Consider the following 20,299-nt stretch of genomic DNA (forward strand, 5'->3'; position numbering starts at 1 on the left):
CACCCAGGCTTGGGAAGGGATCACCTCAGACAGATGGGTGCTGTCAACAGTGTCCACAGGATATTGTATAGAATTACTGCAGCGTCCCCGGAACCACCCTCCACGACAAAGAATACACTCCTTAGAACATCAGAAGATCCTTCTCGAGGAGATCGCCATTCTGCTAGAAAAGGACGCGATAGAACTCGTCCCAGGACACCAGGTAAACAAGGGTATCTATTCAACTTACTTCCTTGTGCCAAAGAAAGATTTGACAATGCGCCCAGTATTGGACTTACGGCCTGCCAACAAGTATGTCAAGCCCCAAAAATTCCGTATGACCACGCTACAAGAGGTAATCCCCCTCCTAAAAAAGGGGGATTACATGGCAACCTTGGATATGAAAGATGCTTATTTTCATATTTCCATGCTCCCAGCGCACAGAAAATACTTGCGCTTCAAGGTGGACAGTCGCCACTACGAATTCAAGGTACTGCCCTTCGGGATAGCTTTAGCACCAAGGGTATTCACCAAGGTACTGGCGGTGGCAGCTGCACACCTACGCAGGGAGGCAATCCCAGTGTACCCTTATCTGGACGACTGGCTCATAACGGGGGAAACCCCAGGAATTTGCAGGTCAAACATTCAGAGGACTATCGACCTCCTCCACAAATTAGGCTTCTCTATCAACGAGAAGAAGTCAAGTCTGGTGCCAAGCACCTCAAAACAGTTCCTAGGAGCAATCCTAGATACTCAGAAAGGGTTGACCTTCCCTTCGGAAGAGAGAATTCGGAATATACTACTGCAAATTCCACATTATCAGTCAGGTCAACAAATAACGGTACGCAAAGCAATGCGGTTACTGGGCATGATGGCGTCATGCATTTACCTGGTCCCCCACGCGCGTCTGCGCATGCGTCCCATGCAGGAATGGTTGGCGAAACAGTGGTCTCAGGCAAGTGGTCAGTGGGACGATCTAGTGGTCGTTTCGCCAACACTCGTACAGAGCTTACACTGGTGGACAAGAGAGAATCTCGCAAGGGGAAAACCCTTTTACGATCCCGAAGTACAGGCAGTGGTGACTACAGATGCATGCCTGACTGGGTGGGGAGCTCACCATCTCCACCACACAGCTCAGGGTCTCTGGTCTCACTCAGTAACCAAGAACCACATCAACCTGCTAGAGCTTCTGGCAGTATTCCGAGCGCTTCGGGCGCTCGAGCCCCATCTGCTAAACTTGTCGGTGCAGATCCGGACGGACAGCACGACAGCCATGTTCTATCTGAACAAACAAGGAGGGACTCGTTCGCCAAATCTGTCCAAGGTTGCCCAGAAAATCTGGATATGGGCACTCAGACGGAACATCTTCCTGTCATCACAACATGTTCCAGGGGAGCTCAATTCCCTAGCGGATGCCCTAAGCAGAGACTCCCTCCCAGAAGAACACGAATGGGTCCTTCACAGAGATATCGTAGAAGATCTCTTCTCTCAGTGGGGTTTCCCCACTATAGACCTATTCGCCACAAGCGAAAACAAACAATGCCCAGGATTTGCATCCAGGTTCCCCCAGCCAGACTCCCAAGGGAACGCCCTGTGGATGAACTGGTCAGGGATGTTTGCGTACGCTTTTCCACCAACTCCTCTCATCAGGAAGGTGGTGTACAAGATGAACAAGGAATCGATGACGCTCATCCTAGTTGCTCCCATGTGGGCGAGACAACCATGGTTTCCACACCTACGCAGGATGGCGGTGTGCGAGCCCATCAAACTCCCAGCCTGGTACAACCTACTGTCCCAGCAACAAGGTCAAACAGTGCACCAGGAACCCAACTCAATGAACCTGTCAGCATGGCTCCTGAGGTCATAGAGTTTGGGCATCTCAATTTACCACAGAGGTGTATGGACATCCTAAAAGAATCCAGGAAACCAAACACAAGGCACTGTTACTTTGACAAGTGGAAGAGATTCGTTATTTGGTGCCAGAATAAACAAATCAACCCAGTTGATTGCACTCCTTCCAACGTTGTAACATACATGCTCCACCTGCTGGACGCAGGTTTGGTTTTTAACTCTCTGAAGGTACACCTGGCAGCCCTCTCGGCTTACACCACATCCCATAACAAAGTATCGTGGTGGAAAGTACCAGTAGTTAAAGCCTTCATGGAAGGAGTAAAGAGACTTCACCCTCCTATTTCGAACCCACCGCCAGGATGGGACCTCAATGTGGTGCTAGCGAACCCATGCATAAAAGTAGTCTCAAACACCTGACTTATAAAACGGCCTTCTTAGTAGCCATTACCTCTATAAGAAGGGTCAGTGAAATTCAGGCTCTGTCAGTGCAGGATCCTTTCTTTACTATCCACAAAGACAAACTGGTTTTACGCACACACCCTAGGTTCTCACCTAAATTTATATCTAAGTTCCATGTAAACCAGTCCATCGAGCTTCCGGCTTTCTTCCAGAACCCGCAAAGCTCAGCTGAGGTGAAACTACACACCCTTGATGTGCGTAGGGCGGTCCTCTACTATGTAAATAAAACCAGACAGCTAAGGAAAACAGATCAACTGTTTGTCTCCGTAGCTACAGGCAGAGAGGGGGATCGCGTCTCTAAAGGCGCGATCTCGAAGTGGATTATCAACTGTATACAGCTGTGTTACTCTCTTTCTGAAAAAACTCTGCCTTTTACGCCAAGGGCCCATTCTACTAGAGGCATTGGGGCCACTCTGGCTTTCATTGCAAAAGTTCCCCTCGACACCATTTGCAAAGCAGCTACTTGGAGCTCTATTCACACTTTTACTCAGCATTACTGCAATGACACTCATTCCAAGACAGATACACAAGTGGGACAAGCGGTTCTAAGACACCTGTTTGCTCATGACCCTTCTCACATCCCACCTCCTTCTTCTGGTACTGCTCGCTAATCTATGCACAGCATGTGATCTAAGCAGATTCCACAAGCCTCAGAAGGGATACATTACTCACCGTAATCGTATTTCTGATGCTTGTATCTGCTTAGATTCACATGCGACCCACCCTTCCTCCCCTCCGAGAGAAGGCGCATGATTGCTTGTAGTCTTACCTTTCTGTCTATCTGCTTGGATTATCTGTACTCGCGCTACTCCTCATGCTTCCTCATGCCAGAAAAAATACAATCTGAGGATCCTAGACGCGTGAGGGATCTTGGGTACAGTGGACGTCACACTAGGGATAGTATTACTGGCACGCCTGTGTCGACGCCCATTTTCGAGTTTCGAAAAACAAACTGTAATACTCCGCAGCTTCCACTAGATGTCGGCCTATGCACAGCATGTGAATCTAAGCAGATACAAGCATCAGAAATACGATTACGGTGAGTAATGTATCATATATATATATATATATATATATATATATATATGCCAGCAAGCACTGTTGGCTAAAATCCAGGATTAACTTAAAGTGCCACACTTCACCTGGGATGACCTGTCCACTGTATCTTCTTATAAGGCTACACGTTTATTCTTTAGTAATGAAGTTGAAAAGGGACTTTGAAGAGACACAGGGCTATGTCGGTGCATAAAGCATTGGGAAATGCAATTCTTAAAAGCATGTCGTGTTAAGGATAGAAAATGGAGGTTGAAGTGTTAATGTATTTGTTTGTAAAAAGTGGTGTAAAGCTCAGCAGTTGATTTGCTGTTTTGTAGTGTCCCTGTTCACCGCTGGTTGTTTAGCAGGGAGCGGGATAAAACATCAAAACACCACACCATACCAAATTAATGAACCGGAAAATGATGGAGGTTTCATAATCTTAAAGCAGAATTGGCTGCTGGGATTGGTAAACTACATTATGCAGTGTGAATGCAACCTTTGCTCTATACATTATGCACGTCAATGTTTTAAAAATCCGATCACATGATTAGGGAACCATGGAGTTTCCTTCAAGCTCCAGAGCTCCCCAATCATGTGCTTCACCGGGCATGTTTACGCATCTGTAAAAGGTGGAGGGAACGCTTAAGAAAAAGACGAAGACTCCATGTGCTCCGAAAAGAGTTCCATATCATGTTTCATCTGCAGTTTAACCAATGTCTACTGCTTTTCTTCTCTGAACAGATGAAGAAATCCAAAGTTCCAAAGATATCACGACGGAGACCACCAGCTCTGAAGAAGAGCAGGACCCCTCCTTCCTCCCTATCCCCAGTACCTTCCGCCAGAACGGGAACAGCGAGAGTCCCATGGACGGGCAGGCCATCAGGCGGTCGAGTCGGGGCTCCTTCACCAGGGGCAGCCTGGAAGACCTGCTCAGCATCGACCCGGAGGCCTACCAGAGCTCCATGTGGCTGGGCACGGAGGACGGATGGTAGGCTTCAAGGGCTAATATTTGGGTTATCCTCGACGGGTGATATTGGAGCAAGTCCAGAGAACAGAGGGGCTGCTCGCGGAGGGCAAAGCAAGCTCCTCTCCTCAGGGTGTTACTTGCAACCATTCTTTAGGACTGTAGGCTCTGACGTAGACACTATTTTCATAGATAGAAGCCAGGCTTGCATGGGGCTGTCCCAAAGCAATGCAGAGGTGGCATTTTCTTACTCGTCATGGTCAACATTGCCGGCGAGACAAGTCGGCAAATTCACTTATTTTTTTCAGCGGTCTGTGTCCATCCTGGGAGTCACAGGAGCAAGTCATGGCATGGTCGGGGCAGCCTTTCCTCCTGACCATGTCATTGACGGCACGCCTTTAAATTGGGTTAACAAGCACCTATTATTACACAGCTTAGAAGCCTGAGTAAACCCACATTAGCGACCAAGTGAAATTAAGAAAATGTTTTATCAAAAAGTATATCCTATTGTTAATCATTATGACCTATGACTATTTATTTACTCGTCATCCCGAATCGTTCCCTTTTTTCTGCCATATCCTTGTGTGCTGGTCTTCTTCCTTCCTCCTGTAAGCCGAAGGGCTCTTTGAAACTGCAGTGCACGTCATGCAAGACCTTTGGTTATTTGGTCCTGTGTCATGAGATTACGAACATTACATAATAACATGCGTGGCTCATTGCGTATTCTTGGTAACAAATCGGCCGTTGTCCATAGCATGTTCTGTGGGCATCTGTCAAGTGGTCTGTCCCAGGGGAAACCCCCTACATTACAGAATTCATGGCTTGTGTACCAAGCAGCGTAGAGCCAATACTGATCAATGCCGTGTGCAGAACCGGGGCTATCAAAGCTAGGAAACTGAAAGAAATGTCTGAGAAATTGACAGGTCTCTTGAACAGTGGTCCGAAATATGTGCCTCCCATGATACTGTGGGATATGAACCAATGCGGTGTTCACATGCGTCCTGCTCACTGTGTATTCACACATGCACCGCTCGCATTCATGTTTTACAGCATCCACGTGTACCAGTCCTCTGACAACATCAGGAACCGGAAGAACAGCATGAAGATGCAGCACGCGGCCTCCATCATGTGCATCCTGTAAGTAGAGCCTGGTGCCACGCAGCACGTGCCAGCCCAGTGTAAGGGTCAGACCTCTATAGGGAGTAACTCAGGGTATGGTTCTCCAATAGCATGTTTCCAGAGTAGATGAGGGCTGCAGTGCGGGTCCCAATCCTTGGGGTGCCAGGCTTCATATTTGTGGTTACTAGTTTCACCTATGGTGGGATTACTGGCACTTGATCCATAAGTGTTGATCATTCTCCTAAGTTCTAGAGTCATTGTTTTGGTCTTGCCTTCTGCTCTGTGTGGATCTTGTGCATTCCGGCTAGATTTCAGATGCAACAAAATGGAGTCCATCGCCTCCATTTTACATAGACTTCCTGGGCTATCTGTGGAGGCATAATCAATAGATGATTCACTGTGCCTACTTCTGGATGCCTCTGTGAAGCATTACTCTGAGTATGATCCTTGTTTCGGTTACTTGGCACTAGTGCTTGCTCCTGTTGCTCTGTTTGTTCTTAAAGTGGTGTGTAGTTTTATCTTTTCCAAGTGTGGCTTAAAGAACTCTTGGGTTTGCAAAGCTCCCGAATAACTACCAGTTTCACAAACACTTGACCATCTCCCCGCTTCGCTGCATTCCCCATTATCTGTCTGCGCACCTTTTCTTCGCTGTCCCTGCTGTTTTTAGGCAGTCGAATGCATGAGGTCAGATTGTCCTATTGCCTCACTTAACCCGTTTTGAAGTTCATTTGATCATGTCAAAAGACAGAAAGATAGCAGAGTGGAAAAGCGATTCACACCTTGGGTGTGTAGGCTCCACCTTTCATTCTTCTGAGAGTGATCAAAGGAGGACCATTATGTTGCCCTAAGGGCAGCATCCGCGGCATATAGCGCGCAGTAACAACCGAACCACTGAAGGGAAGCCCCGTGCAACACCACAAGTCATTACTGAAATGCAAGCGGTTGTGAGCTTGCAGAACACTTCCTTGATTTACAGTTTGGCCAAATTCACTCTATACACCACAACAGTTGGCGGGTAGTTTTGCCACAGCATTCTTTTTGTGGTTTATCTTCTCACAGGATTTTAAAAACGGGCACACCGTGTTCTCCCCATGAAGCATAAGTCCCCAAAAATGGGGAGGACGAGCAGCAGCCAGGAAGGGGGATGGGAGCAAAGACAGCAGCGACTTAAGATATAAACCCGCGACCATGGAACATAATCCCGCCTCTTCCCCCCACCCCCTCCCACACAACATTTTGTAAGAACCCCATGAAATCATGGCAGGTGGTTTCTTATTGCGTTTTCAGTTGTCCCCTTTGCTGCCGCCCTTCTGCTGACTCCTTGCCACTGCACCTCCATCTTAGTTTTCTAGTGTATATTGTACCCCATTTTTGTGCCAGGGTCCTCATCCCCTCCCCCCCACTACCATATCCTTTCCTTCAACTTCGAAACTGGACTTCTAATGTACGCCTTTGGTGCATAAAGCATGTGCAAACACATTTTTAGGAAAGTTGAACAGCCTAGGACACGGAAAGGGACATTCCGAAGGACAAAACAACCATTAAAGGTCTCCTAAGACGCAATCGAATGAAAGCATCAATTGGGGGCAGTGACCGAGACATGAGTCATGACATTATTAACTCCAGATAAATAAGGAAAATTGGGCTTGACGCAGGGATGAGTTTGAGCCTGAATGCATCATTCATTGCAGACAATCGCCCAACTGTTTCGATTGCCTTTTAGCAACAATCCACCTTGGCCAGGTACCCATTCTCCAAATCGAACGGAACCCACTTAACTGTCAGAGCGATAGGTCATTCGTTAACCTCTCCCCAGCCCCCGCCTTGGTTTGTGCACTGCTGGTTTTCACTCTGATTTTCTTACACATAGGTATCTCGATAACCAGGTGTTTGTGTCGCTGGCCAATGGAGAACTGATCGTCTACCAAAGGGAAGCGGGTAAGATGATCCCGAAACATGGCACCCAGTCTGCAAGAACATCTAGAAATGAAGCACTGAGGTCCCCTCCTGCCTGCGTTACATCATAATCTGAGGGCGAACAAAGCCATATAAATATTTTACAAGCATGCTGAAAGTCTTGTCAATTTCCTGTAAAAAAAGAAGTGTAATGAAAAATGGTTATCTAGTTTTTTTCTGTCATCGATTGCTCTGGGGTTTTCCTCTTGGTCTTTGTGGTCTTGAATGCACTAAAAACTAGATACATTTGGCACCTAATATGGGGGTCTTGATTGTGTTTTTATGGTATCCTCTGCAACTTACATTATCTGTTCATTTGAATTGTGCATTTTGTAGCCCAAAAACTCCCATTCAGATTGTTGCTCGCATTAGTATTAATAGTACTTTCTTTTATGCTTGTGTAAGCAGGCACCACTTTTTGTTGGGAGGGCCACAAAGCGAGAGCCCCTTCATCACTGCTTTTTGCTGCTGCCACTTTTTACCGCTGCCCCACACAGGGGCTGTGCTCCTCCCTCGTTCTCCAGGCAGAAGGGGAAGCGGTTTGGCCAGCAGCCTGCTTAACAGTGAATGTGGTTGCCTCGCTATATTGGAGAAAGCTGCAGGAAGGCTGCACAAGGTTACTCAAACCTGTCTAATTGGCCACATAGATCCTAATAACATCGCAGAGCGACACGTGAGCCAGCAGAGATGGTGCACTTGCCAGCAGCCCACTGTTCACATGCACACCTCGGGGGAGACTTTGGTGCTGTTTCTGGATAGATGTCCCTTTGTTTAACTTCTTAGATTCAGTGGTGCTAGTGTGTGGTCACTTGCCACAAAAGGGCACTGCTGGGGGGGGAAGGTCCTACGTAGGGTTATGAGACTGGTTAAACCTGGTCTCAGGCAGAGTGCCAATAAATCACTCCCCAGGCTCCGGCAGATCAAGGGGTGTCAGTGCCTTTTCCCTATATAAGTCAAGCTGTACATGATTTTAGGTGTGTCGTGTCTCTCCTGGCCCAGAGTTCAAACAGCATGTCATGGCCAGCAGTGTCATGCAACAAGCATCATCAATCCTCAGTCCATGCATTTCGAGATCGTGGTGTCCATCGGTCATGAAAAGGCCGCCTTGAGTTGGAGCACCTTAAGTTCCGGAAACTCCTCAAGATCTTCATCTTCTCTTCCTCCTTCTCTCTCCCTCTCCCCTGCTATCCTCAGTTCTTTTTATCTCCACCCTCTTTCTCCTCAATAACTCTGTTCAGTTTTTGCTGACTAGTTGCCTGGTTCACCTCCAGAGCCTTACAGGTGCCACGCTCCCCCACCAGTCTTTTGCATTTGCCTCCGGGCCACTGCACTATGTTCAGCATTACTGCACTTTCAGCTGTAAGGAACTCACGGTGGCAACAGTAAAGATAGACACAAGTGATCACAGTTCAAGGGTGTTTATTGAACTTTATAATGGGTGAGATAAACTCCTAATCGAAACCTAAATCGAAGATGGGTGCAAGCTACGACTATCAAATAATAAGGCAGTCCTAGTGGCCTCTTGTCAAAAACAAAAGGGCGTATACTAAAAAAGAAACTATTGCCAATCATTGCCGCTAAGTTACAAAAAGAGTGTGGGATGATGTTCACCAGTAGAGAAAGAAGTGTTCACAAAATAATAAATCAGGATGGTATGGCTGGGTCTTCCTTCCCCACGTTTGAAGCATGGGATAAGGCGGGACCCTCAAGTACAGCACACTCCTTGGCCTCGTCAGCACGAGGTTTGCAGTTCCAGTTCAACAATATCAAAATCCTTCAGAGGCGAAGTCTCTTTCCTGAAAAAGTCTCTTGCCTTAGAAGGCCTGCTGATTCAAAGTAACAAACAAACAAAAGTTCCTTCAGTGATCTTGCACATTAGGCAATTGCTCTTCGCCCCTTGGATCTCCCTCCGCCGGGCTCAGACCCCTCTTGCAACTCGGGCCTCCCTCTGTTGGGTTCACTACGGCCTTTCAAATATTGCTTTTAATATCCAAAATGTCTTTTTAAACAATTTCCCACTGCTGACAACCTTTGACCGGGTTCACTCTTGTCTTCAGTGTTGACAGATATATTACTCTGGATACACCAACAACAAATAAACAAACGTTCCCTCAGTGGTCTTGCACCTTGGGCGATTGCCTTTCTCCCCTAGAATCTCCCTCTGTCTGGCTCGGATCCTCTTTGTGAAAATGGGCCTCCCTCCGTCGGGCTCACTATGGCCTTCTTTAACATAGTTCATATATTTTCAACACAGTTCATGTTTTACTCAATTTCATCAGAAAGCGTCAGTTCCCTTCTCCTAGTTTTCTTTCGGCATCCCTCTGTCGGGTTCACACTTGCCTTATTCCACAGTTCACAATCTTATTAGAAAGCGGGGTTCCCTTCCCCTAGCTTTCCTTTGGCGATGGGTCAGAGGCTTTCGATTGTACAAGGGATTTGACGTGACACTTGTAGAACCACTCGAATGCCTTACGCCACCCCTTCCTAAGGCCTTCTGGTTCTTGCAGTTTAAAAAGCAGGTTCCGTTAACAATCTTTCGAATGAGCACCCACGTGGCACCGGACCCGTCTGCACCTCTACTGGGCTTTCTTTAAAGTTCAAACACGCACACATACAAGTTCTTTCTTGTACAAATTCCTTGCATTCACAATGTTGCTACTTGCAACCTCCGGATCAACACAGTTTTGTTTATCAGCTTCCTCCGACTCACCAGCTGTGCTGAACCCGCTGGCTTCTCTGTTCTCTGGAATCAAGGATAGTACCACGGTAGCCAGCTTGCATCTCTGCCAACGTTATCAAAGCGGGAGGCCCCCGTGTACCATTGACATCTCCTGGTCCGCACACCAGCTGCAACTCCCGGGTCTCATGCTTTCCCTTTCTGAGGCTTGGCGGGTCTGAGTTGAAAAGGGCAAGGGCAATTCCTCCATCATCCTTCCAGGTCTCACTGCCTTTTTTCTCCGTTTGAACTGCTGGTTTGGTGTCGATGTCTCCTCGTGCATTTGGCCTTGCTCGAAGTGTGCTTTTGTGCTCCACCTTTTTTCCCTGTGGGGAAGGTAAAGGGCCAATAGCAAAACAAAAGAGTTGATGGCTGGAAGGTTTAGAATAAATCTTGACCTCTGGCATTGCTCTGGGTAACCCTCCAGACCATCGTTCTTCGCCTGCCAAGCCATTACAAAAGGGGAAAGACCATATGCAAATCAGGCTTGGTCCCACCCCCAAAGGGGTAGACCAGCCCGAACTGCTAGGTCACATCCCTTTTGAACGAGACCACAAGCATCCCCAGACATGTTTCAGCCTTGTTGGGCGTCATCAGTGAGGAGTAGCTTGGGTCTCTAGGCCCAGCAGGCAAGGGACCCACGTCTGGGCATACCCTTCCCACTCGGGGTGACAATAGCAAAACAAAAGAGTTGATGGCTGGAAGGTTTAGAATAAATCTTGACCTCTGGCATTGCTCTGGGCAACCCTCCAGACCATCGTTCTTCGCCTGCCAAGCCATTACAAAAGGGGAAAGACCATATGCAAATCAGGCTTGGTCCCACCCCCAAAGGGGTAGACCAGCCCGAACTGCTAGGTCACATCCCTTTTGCACGAGACCACAAGCATCCCCAGACATGTTTCAGCCTTGTTGGGCGTCATCAGTGAGGAGTAGCTTGGGTCTCTAGGCCCAGCAGGCAAGGGACCCACGTCTGGGCATACCCTTCCCACTCGGGGTGACAATAGCAAAACAAAAGAGTTGATGGCTGGAAGGTTTAGAATAAATCTTGACCTCTGGCATTGCTCTGGGCAACCCTCCAGACCATCGTTCTTCGCCTGCCAAGCCATTACAAAAGGGGAAAGACCATATGCAAATCAGGCTTGTCCCACCCCCAAAGGGGTAGACCAGCCCGAACTGCTAGGTCACATCCCTTTTGCACGAGACCACAAGCATCCCCAGACATGTTTCAGCCTTGTTGGGTGTCATCAGTGAGGAGTAGCTTGGGTCTCTAGGCCCAGCAGGCAAGGGACCCACGTCTGGGCATACCCTTCCCACTTGGGGTGACAATAGCAAAACAAAAGAGTTGATGGCTGGAAGGTAAAGGGCCATCAGGTGTGCGTGATTATTCTCAATTGCCTGACTGCCTGACCCGTGTGTTGGGGCATGTCCGGTAAACAGCTCCGGTGTTAGTCCTTTGTGTGTTAGTGTAAGAAAGTGTTTGTGTGGGAAAAGGGGGTGGGGGGCTGAGCATCTATATATCCTACAGGGTAGGATTGAGAAAAGGTGTTGCAAGGAAGGGAATACCGCGTCTCAACCCTTGGTGTGGACAACAGATTTCCGGGACTAGCAGGTGAGACACCTTTGGGTTTCTCACAGTTTACGCTCCATGAGAGGGGGGCAACCTTTGCACTTAAACCATGGCTCTGCTGGACTGGGTGCTTTTGCCCCCCCCGACCCCTTCCTCGCTTATCCGTCTGTACGCATGCATGACCTGAATGTACTAGGACTAGTAAGTTTGTCCTGTTCCCCCCCCTCGCTCCCTTTTTTTTGTTCCACCTCCCTAGCTTAGTCGCGCCACTTCATGCACTTGCACTAGGAGAAATGCTGTCGAGCCTAGTATGCTAGGTTGTTCTGTGAGATCATTCAGAAACTTCAGGGCCTAAGAATGATTACTGTATTCCCTTGCTCCCTTCCCGCCTTGAAGCACCCCACCTGTGTATAAGCACTGTATGAATAAACAATTACAATTTACCAAAGGCTCCAGTTTTGGGGTAAATCTTGGAAATCACAATCGGTGGGGCCTTTGCACAACCTGAGTGGACCCTATCCATTAAATATGCTCTGGCCCATTACTAGCTGAAGGAAGGCACAGCAAAGAAACTGCTTCCTCGAGCATATCCCTTCCCAGTGAACCTGGAAGGAAAGAGCCCAGCAGGTGAGAAGAAGAAGTCTGAGCGGTCTTCTAAGTCCTGTGAAGGCGCTCCGGTGACGGGGGCCCAACAAAAGGCAAAGCACCGCAAGTCCGCGGGCTCTGGGAGCGCCGAACGGTCGGGCTCCTCGGCTGCCAGGCAGGGCGCACCTTCACCGGCGCCATCAACCACGAGCCAACGCTCTGGCTCGTTGAAGCGAAAATCCGAGAACCCGGCTAAGCTTCTGGAGAGACGCTGGTCAATCTCAAAGGAACCAGCCAAGGGGGAGCGAGGCGGTGACCCTCCCCCCAAGGTGAAGGCCTCAAGCGCGCACAAGGTGGTGAAGGCATTGATTCACCTGGCTAAGGCCTCTATCGAGGTAGTCGCGACGGCCCTGGCGAAGGCTTTGGAGGTTAACTCGGGGGCCCAGAGTTTCCCTGCCACCGCGGAGGGAATCCTCTTTTCAACCCATCGAGAAGACCCCCATGAAGACCCCGGTGGAAAAAGAGGGAGGGGGGCGGTGGCCGTTTCAGACACGGATACAGCCTCTGAGGAGGAGCTGGTTCAAGTCGTGGAGGGCCTCAACAAGAAGTTTGAGGAGGTCCGGTCCCACGGGAGGAATCCCGACGAGGTTGACTAAGAGAGCGACGGTGGTGCGACAAGGTTCCCGTGGAGGAGGAGCAACCATCGCGCCCGTCCCAACCCGAGCCACCGGACAACTCAGTGGCCATTTTGATGGCAATCCAAACCTTATGCACGGAGTTGAGGACGAGATTGCCCCTACTCCCAACGGATGACCCAGCGGGACCGGGCCCGTCGGGAAGCCCTCCAAACAAGAGGAGGAGAGTTCATCCACCCTTCCGCCTTCATCTCCTTCCCCTGTCCCTGGGGATGACACGGGAACAGATACGGCCACGACGGGGACAGATGACTACGGTGGTGACGACGGGATGGGCCTCCCATCACCACCACCTCGGGCCTCCCCGCCCGACGTAATTGGCTCCTTCCACGCCATGATTGCCAGGGCATCCGAGCTTTTCCAGCTCTGGCCCGAAGAACAAAAGAAGGAAGGCTTCCTCTACCAACGGCGCGAGGCCAAGAGGAAGCCGGTCCTCGCGGTGCCGTTGCTGGATGACATCTGGGACAAGGGACTTGCTCTTCTGAAGAGCCGTCCATGACGCCTGCCAAGAGGGACCGGTACGAGAAGAAGTACCGGGTCCCCGATGCCGCCCTTTTGTGCCTTAGGGCACAGCCGACCCTGGATTTGGTTGTCTCGGTGGCAGCCAAGAAGAAAGCGGCGGGGACATCGGCTTCAACTTCAACTTCCCCACCGGACGACGACGGAAAGAAACTGGATGCCATGGGACGACGAGTCATCTCGTCTGCGGCGACGACGATTAAGGCGGCCAACACCCTAGTGATTGTGGCCCGCTACGACAGGGAGTTGTGGTACAAGATCGCCCCCATGTTGGACTTCCTACCAGACGACAAGAGGGCAGAGGCCCTGGAGATCCTACAGGAAGGTGAGTTGGCATCGTTACACACCATAACGGTAGCCACGGACATTGCCGACACCGGTTTCCGCCAGTTGGGCAACGGCGTTTGCCTTCGACGGCGGGGATGGCTCAAGGCAACCGATTTCTGCCAGGACATGCAAACCAGAGTTTTGGACATGCCCTTTGACGGGAACAACCTGTTTGGAAAAACAGTGGATGAGTCAATTCAGGCCATCAAGACCGACACAGAGACGTCTCGGGCCTTGGGAGTTTTGCAGCAATGATGGCCGCCCTTTTGGAACTCTGGAGGCAAGCAAGGTGCCTCCAAAGGATTCGGCGGTGGCTCCTCGACGTACAGTCAGACGGCCCGCTCCTCGTCGCAAGAGGCCTACAGAGGATGAGGCAAGTCATGTGGATCTCACCGTCGTCGCCAGGGAGGCCAAGGTGGCAAGGCCTCTGCCAAGCAAGACTGAACCGGCTGTAGCGTCGGGCCCCCACCTGAGCACCCCGGTGGGAGGCCGGATGGCGAAGCTCGTCAGCGTGTGGGAGTCCATCTCCACCGACCATTGGGTGCTGGATGCCCTGGCCCGCGGGCACACTCTCGAATTTCTAAAAAAGTGCCCCCGCATTCCTCCCGTGACCAGGAAGGAAAACCACGTCCCTCAACTGCTGTTAGAAGTAAGGGTGATGCTCAAGAAAGGAGCCATCGAGCTCGTCCCAAAGAGGCTCTGGGGCTCCTTCCTCGTCAGAAAGAAGACAGGAGGATGGCGTCCCATCCTGGACCTGTGTCGATTAAACAAATACATCAAGGCACAGAAGTTCCGGATGGTCACCCTCCAGCACGTGCTGGGCCAGCTGGAGGAAGGCGACTTCCTATCGTCATTGGATTTGGAGGATGCATACTTTCACATCCCCATTCTAAAAGGACACCGAAAGTTTCTCAGGATCGTAGTCCAAGGACGGCACTACCAATTCAAGGCCCTCCCATTCGGATTGAAGTCGGTGCCCAGGGTATTCTCCAAGTGCCTGGCACCAGTGGCGGCGCGGCTGCGCCTGCAGGGGATCCATGTCTACCGCTACCTGGACGATTGGCTCATCCGAGCAAGGACAAGGGAACTCGCCGTCGAGCACACAGCAGCTACCTGGTGCACCTATGCAGGCTTTGGATGCGCCCCCTACAGGAGTTCCTCAACGCCCGTTGGATGCAAGCGGCGGGCACTTTCGAGGACAAGATCCCGCTCAACGAAGTTTTCCGCCAAGCAATTCGGTGGTGGGGCACCCGCGCACATCTCGCAGCGGGCACAGACTTTCAGACCCCAGCACACCAGGTGACGGTGACGACGGATACCTCCCTACAAGGGTGGGGAGCGCATACCGGAGATCTTCACGCGAGAGGCCTTTGGCTCCCGGAGGAGAGGCCACTCCACATCAACATCCTGGAGCTCCGAGCAGTGTTCTGGGCCCTCAGGCCGTTTCTTCCGTCCCTCAGGGGCAAGGTGGTGAGGATCTTCACCGACAACACCACCACGATGTTCTACATCCGGAAGCAGGGAGGAACCCCAGCCCTATCCAAGGAAGCCCAGGATCTGTGGCATTGGCCCGTTGCCCAAGGGATGTTTCTGGTACCCTTTCATCTAGCACGGATAAAGAACACCATCGCCGACTCACTCAGCAGGGAGCTGCGTTCGTGCCACGAGTGGGAACTACGTCACCCCAGATCGACCTGTTCGCGACGGCGATGAACTCCAAGTGCCAGAGGTTTGCCAGCAGGTTTCCCCCGCCAAGGAGCATGGGCGAGGCTTTCTCGTTCCCCTGGGGCGGCCTGTTCCTGTATGCGTTCCCTCCGTTGCCGTTGCTACTGCGACTCATCAACCAACTCAAGACGTCCCAGTGCAGGATGATCCTTGTCGCACGGCGTGGCCGAGACAGATCGGGTTCCCCTACCTTCTGGTCTTGTCAGCGTCCCCACCAGTCAAACTGTCGACGGACGCAGATCTTCTCTCCAGAGAATGAGGTGCCATCCTTCATCACGACCCAGAGTCGCTGAACTTGCAGGCCTGGCTCCTGCAGCACTAGAGTTTGGAGGGTACGATAACCCGGCGGACTGCAAAGAGGTTCTTGCAAAGGCCAGGGCGTCCTCCACTCTCAAGTGCTACGGACACAAGTGGAAGAGGATCTCTGTCTGGTGCCGTGCACAGAAGATTAACCCTCTACGGATTACGGCCCCTCAAGTGCTACTGTACCTACTGTCGCTGGCCAAGGCCAAGGCTGGACTGGCTCACACTTCAATCAAGATACATCTGGCAGCGATTTCCCGATACACCAAAACAGCACGGTCATCCCTGTGGTCTCATCGCCTGGTGAAGGAATTTATGAAAGAACTGTTCCGATCGTTCCCGCCGGTGAAGACTCCAGCCCCGGCGTGGGAGCTCAACGTGGTGCTGACCAGGCTCATGGGGCCACCATTCGAGCCTCTGCATTCGGCAGCGTTGAAGTTCCTGTCATGGAAAACAGCGTTCCTTGTGGCCATCACCTCCGCACGACGGGTGGGAGAGATCCAGGCCCTATCCTGCAAGCCTCCATACTTGACTTTCCACGAAACGAGGGTGGTGCTGAGGACACACCCCTCCTTCATGCCCAAGGTCCCGCCGGACTTCCACCTCAACGGGCCCTTGGTGTTGCCAGTTTTCTTCCCGTCGCCTTCGTCGCCGGCCGAGAGGACTTTGCACTCGCTGGATGTAGCTAGAGCGCTGAAGTTCTACGTGGACCGCACGAAGAGTTTTCGGAAGACGTCACGGATTTTTGTGAACTTTGGACCTGTGAACTAAGGGAAGGCCCTCTCGAAGGCTTCCATTTACAGATGGCTCTCCGACTGCATCATGCACTGCCACCGGTTGGCAAACCGACCGTTGCCCGGCCGTCCGAGAGCCCATTCGACCAGAGCGGTCGCTGCTACCACGGCGTTCTTGTCTGGTGTGCCTCTGCTGGATATCTGCAGGGCTGCTACGTGGAGGTCGACGGACACCTTCACGAGATTCTACTGCGTTGACCGGGATTCCAGGGAGGAGTCCAGGGTCGGCCAAGCAGTGCTGTGCAACCTGTTCGCCTGAAGGTGGGCCTGGTGCGGAGGTAAGAGTTGCTTAATGTTGAGTTTATGTAATACTTAATGTTGAGCCTTTGCCACCTCCCGTGGTTGTGCATGTGTGTACTGCTATGTATTCTTATATTCATGAGCATGTGAATCCATGCCAGACCCCATGCTGGAGAAGGAACAAGTTACTTACCTGTAACTGTTGTTCTCCAGCATGGGTCTGGCATGGATTCACATGCGAACCCTCCCTCCTACCCCTCTGCGGCTCTTCACTTGGTCATACTGCCACTTTACGTGCTACCAAATCTGAGGATGGCTGCCAGGGGCGGGGCTTAGGGAGAGGGCAGTCATTGGCTGGGGGCAGTATGACCCAGAGACCAGTGATTGGTTACTACTAAGAAAGACAGATCAGAAACGAAACTGATACTGATTTTTTTTTTTTACCGAGGATTCCCAGCCTGACGACGGGGAATATTCATGAGCATGTGAATCCATGCCAGACCCATGCTGGAGAACAGTTACAGGCAAGTAACTCGTTCCTTACTGGCCACGAACGGTGTTGCCTGGTAAAGGCCAGTCCCAGCCTTGTTTCTGCTGTAGGTGGATGATGTATGGTTTGATTTAAATAAAAAATACAAACACCTTTTCACGTAATAATGCGCGCACGTGCAGCAGCATGATCTGTATGCGCTATGCACGTGCTTGGTGGCGCACCCATCTGAAGCGTCGATGGCATGTGCGTCTTCGTAGGGATTGGGGGGTGCCTCATCAGCAGGACTGCCACATTATATGTTATGCCACTGTCATCCACCCTGTGCTAGTTCCCATTCCTGAAAATGACCATGTCAGGTGGTGGAGCCTGTACAATGCTTTCTTATCCACACACTTTAATGTTCTTATTTTTCTGCAGGAAGCTTCTGGGATCCACAAAACTCCAAATCGCTCTCCCTTGGATCGCCCGGCAGCCCTGTGACAAAAATGGTGCCGGTGCTTGGCAAGTTGTGGTGCGGATGCCAAAACCGGGTCATTGTGCTGAACACATCCACGCTCCTTCAAGAGGTGAGTACATAGAAAATTAAAAAACGCAGAGGTTATATAGTAAGACAAACTTTCTAAAATAATAGTACTTCCTGCTTAAACATTAGAAAAGTGACAAAGCCAAAGCGGAAAGGTAAGGCAGCCGCTCCAGTTCGGGGCCTCTCAGCATATCCTGGTGCGCTCCTCCTAGCCCCCTGGGCACACGCTAGGCTGGCGCTTGATCAAGCATTTTTCCTCAGCAAAACAAAGTTTGTGTGCATGAGAGACAGAGGTGTCTCTGCGGGGGCGGGGCTATAGCCCCATGTCTTGTGGTTGTAGCTCCAGATAGAAGCTCAGGGGCTAAAACCAAAAGGCTAGCTCGCCCCGAGGCCCGAAAGTCCCGACATGAGTGTAGCCCCAGATCTTTTACAAACCTAGCAACACCCCTGCTGAGAGGGCTGTGTGTAGCTGCATCATAGAGCAGTTATGCAACGCAACCTGACTACTGGTAGCTTGACAGCCTAATTCAGATCCCCCACACTGGCCCGCAAAGCAGTCCCCTAAGCCGACTGACAGTGCCATGATTCCTCCAGCAGCCCCTTCTGCCCCAGGCTGGACTGAAGTAAAGGTACTTTTGAAAGAAAATAACTATTAATGAGTGGAAGCAAGCCTCCAATGTTTGCAATGCTGTGTGTTTTTGCGCACAAGTGAATATGTACATGTTGCCCTGCGGGGCTCCCTGTTTAGCCCACAATAACAAGCAGGAGCCCCCCACTGCTATTTCTGGATATGTGGAAAGAAGTGACCTTTGTTCAAGCAGGAAAACCAAATGCTAAGGCCGATCAAAAGTATGTGGTTCTTGTTTACAGATATTGTACTATTGGGTTGAATATTGTGTGGCAGGTCAAAATTAGGTACGGGCGACCAGATATTGTTTGAAGGGTTTTATTTTCTTCAACTGGAAATAATCTTTCTATAAATCTACAAGCTCCAGCCCTATTCTATAACAATTGGAAGTAAAAGGGGTGCTGGTCAGGATGTCAAACTAATGAAGTCATTTGGCTACCTAAGATTGACCAATCTGAAATTGGCAAAACAAATCGAGACGAGCACTGTGATTTGCACGCAGCACTGTGGCGTATTTGTGGGCCGGGCCTCGCATCTTGAGGGAAAATCAGTTTCATTTCCTCTCAAGATGTACAGGGCCCTGACCATTTCAGCTGCTGTTTATGGCACTGACTTAGGGGGCCACAAATCCTGTCCCACAATCCAAAAGGAAATGTTTTAAACTTCTTCTTGGTCTACCTTTAAGCGCACCCTCTGTCTCGGTGGTCCTGGTTGTTGGGTTGACGGAAATAAAATATGGCATGTTACAACGTGTTATATTGAGTACAAATTTGGAACTTGGAAGCGCTTGTTCTCAGTAGGGAAGGTTTCGAGGAGGTCTTTCACAGACCTGGCGATAAGTCACTGCCGTGGTTTAAGCACGTCAAGTCTATGCTAACAAACATTGGTCTTGCAGACTTGTGGGATGATCCTGCTAAGTTTGGCACTATGTACAAAAGTCATATCAAGAACCATTTTAATGAATGGGTGCTGGAAAAGATGATGGCTATTTGTTTTGAAGGAAAATTGGCAGCTGATTACATCAAAGCCAAGACCAGCTTGGGCTTTGAAAGGTATTCTCGCTAAGTTTCACCTAGGCATGCATTCTACTGCTTGCCCAGTTTGCAGCCAAACGGGGCGAGACGTCATCTCCTTCACGTCCTTTCTGTGCTAACATGACTGAAGACGAATTACAAAGAATTTGTTGGTGCCCTGCATACACCCTTGAGAGGTCCCAATATCTTACACCTATGTCGTCCCAGGTGCATCTAAGAACAATTTGTTCTGCTCTTGATGTTATGAAATTATGTTCTACTGACTCCGTTTCCCTGGCGGCTTCCACCTTTTTAAATCTTGCTCTTAAGAAAAGGATGCTTTAAACTAACTTGGATTTCAATGGCTTATTCTGTGGCTGTTGCGTACTGTATCTCGCTACTCGCATTGATGGTGTATATTAATTATTTTGGAGATGGTTGTTCACCCGGTTTTTTATTGTGTATTGACTTTTTAAGTGAACCTCTTGACTCAGTTTTACATTTTTATGTATGTTGTGGTTGTATGAAATGTATGATTTACTTTCTCTTATGGCGGTTTTCCACCTGAAAAGAATGACAATGTCATAATGATGAAAAGTCATCCATCCTGAATCCTACTTCAACCAAACTACTTTCTCTAGCTTCCAAAAGAAAGCAAAACACAAAACAAATTGACTTTGTGGACCTCTGGAAGGGATGGATGCTGCCTTCTGAGCCCAAACCTCTCCTTTTTTAGTAAAGGCCATTGCCCAAGTTCAAGAAAGACTGTTCTTGGTGGGATGTAAGGTTGTCCAGGTGTTCCAGG

At 50.1% G+C, this 20,299-nt stretch overlaps 1 protein-coding gene across 1 annotated transcript in view; it reads left to right on the forward strand.

Annotated features, from left to right (window-relative positions):
- ARHGEF17 (Rho guanine nucleotide exchange factor 17) overlaps positions 1-20,299 on the forward strand; it is a 1,051,814-nt gene that overhangs the window by 998,815 nt on the left and 32,700 nt on the right. The window contains exons 15-18 of the mRNA XM_069640110.1: positions 4,069-4,315; positions 5,342-5,428; positions 7,281-7,348; positions 17,748-17,896. Coding sequence (XP_069496211.1) covers positions 4,069-4,315; positions 5,342-5,428; positions 7,281-7,348; positions 17,748-17,896 — 551 coding nt within the window. The remainder of the gene's footprint in view (positions 1-4,068; positions 4,316-5,341; positions 5,429-7,280; positions 7,349-17,747; positions 17,897-20,299) is intronic.

This window comes from Ambystoma mexicanum, chromosome 7q (assembly GCF_040938575.1).
Source record: "Ambystoma mexicanum isolate Mex_15411 chromosome 7q, UKY_AmexF1_1, whole genome shotgun sequence".
In the NCBI taxonomy this organism is placed as follows: domain Eukaryota; kingdom Metazoa; phylum Chordata; class Amphibia; order Caudata; family Ambystomatidae; genus Ambystoma; species Ambystoma mexicanum.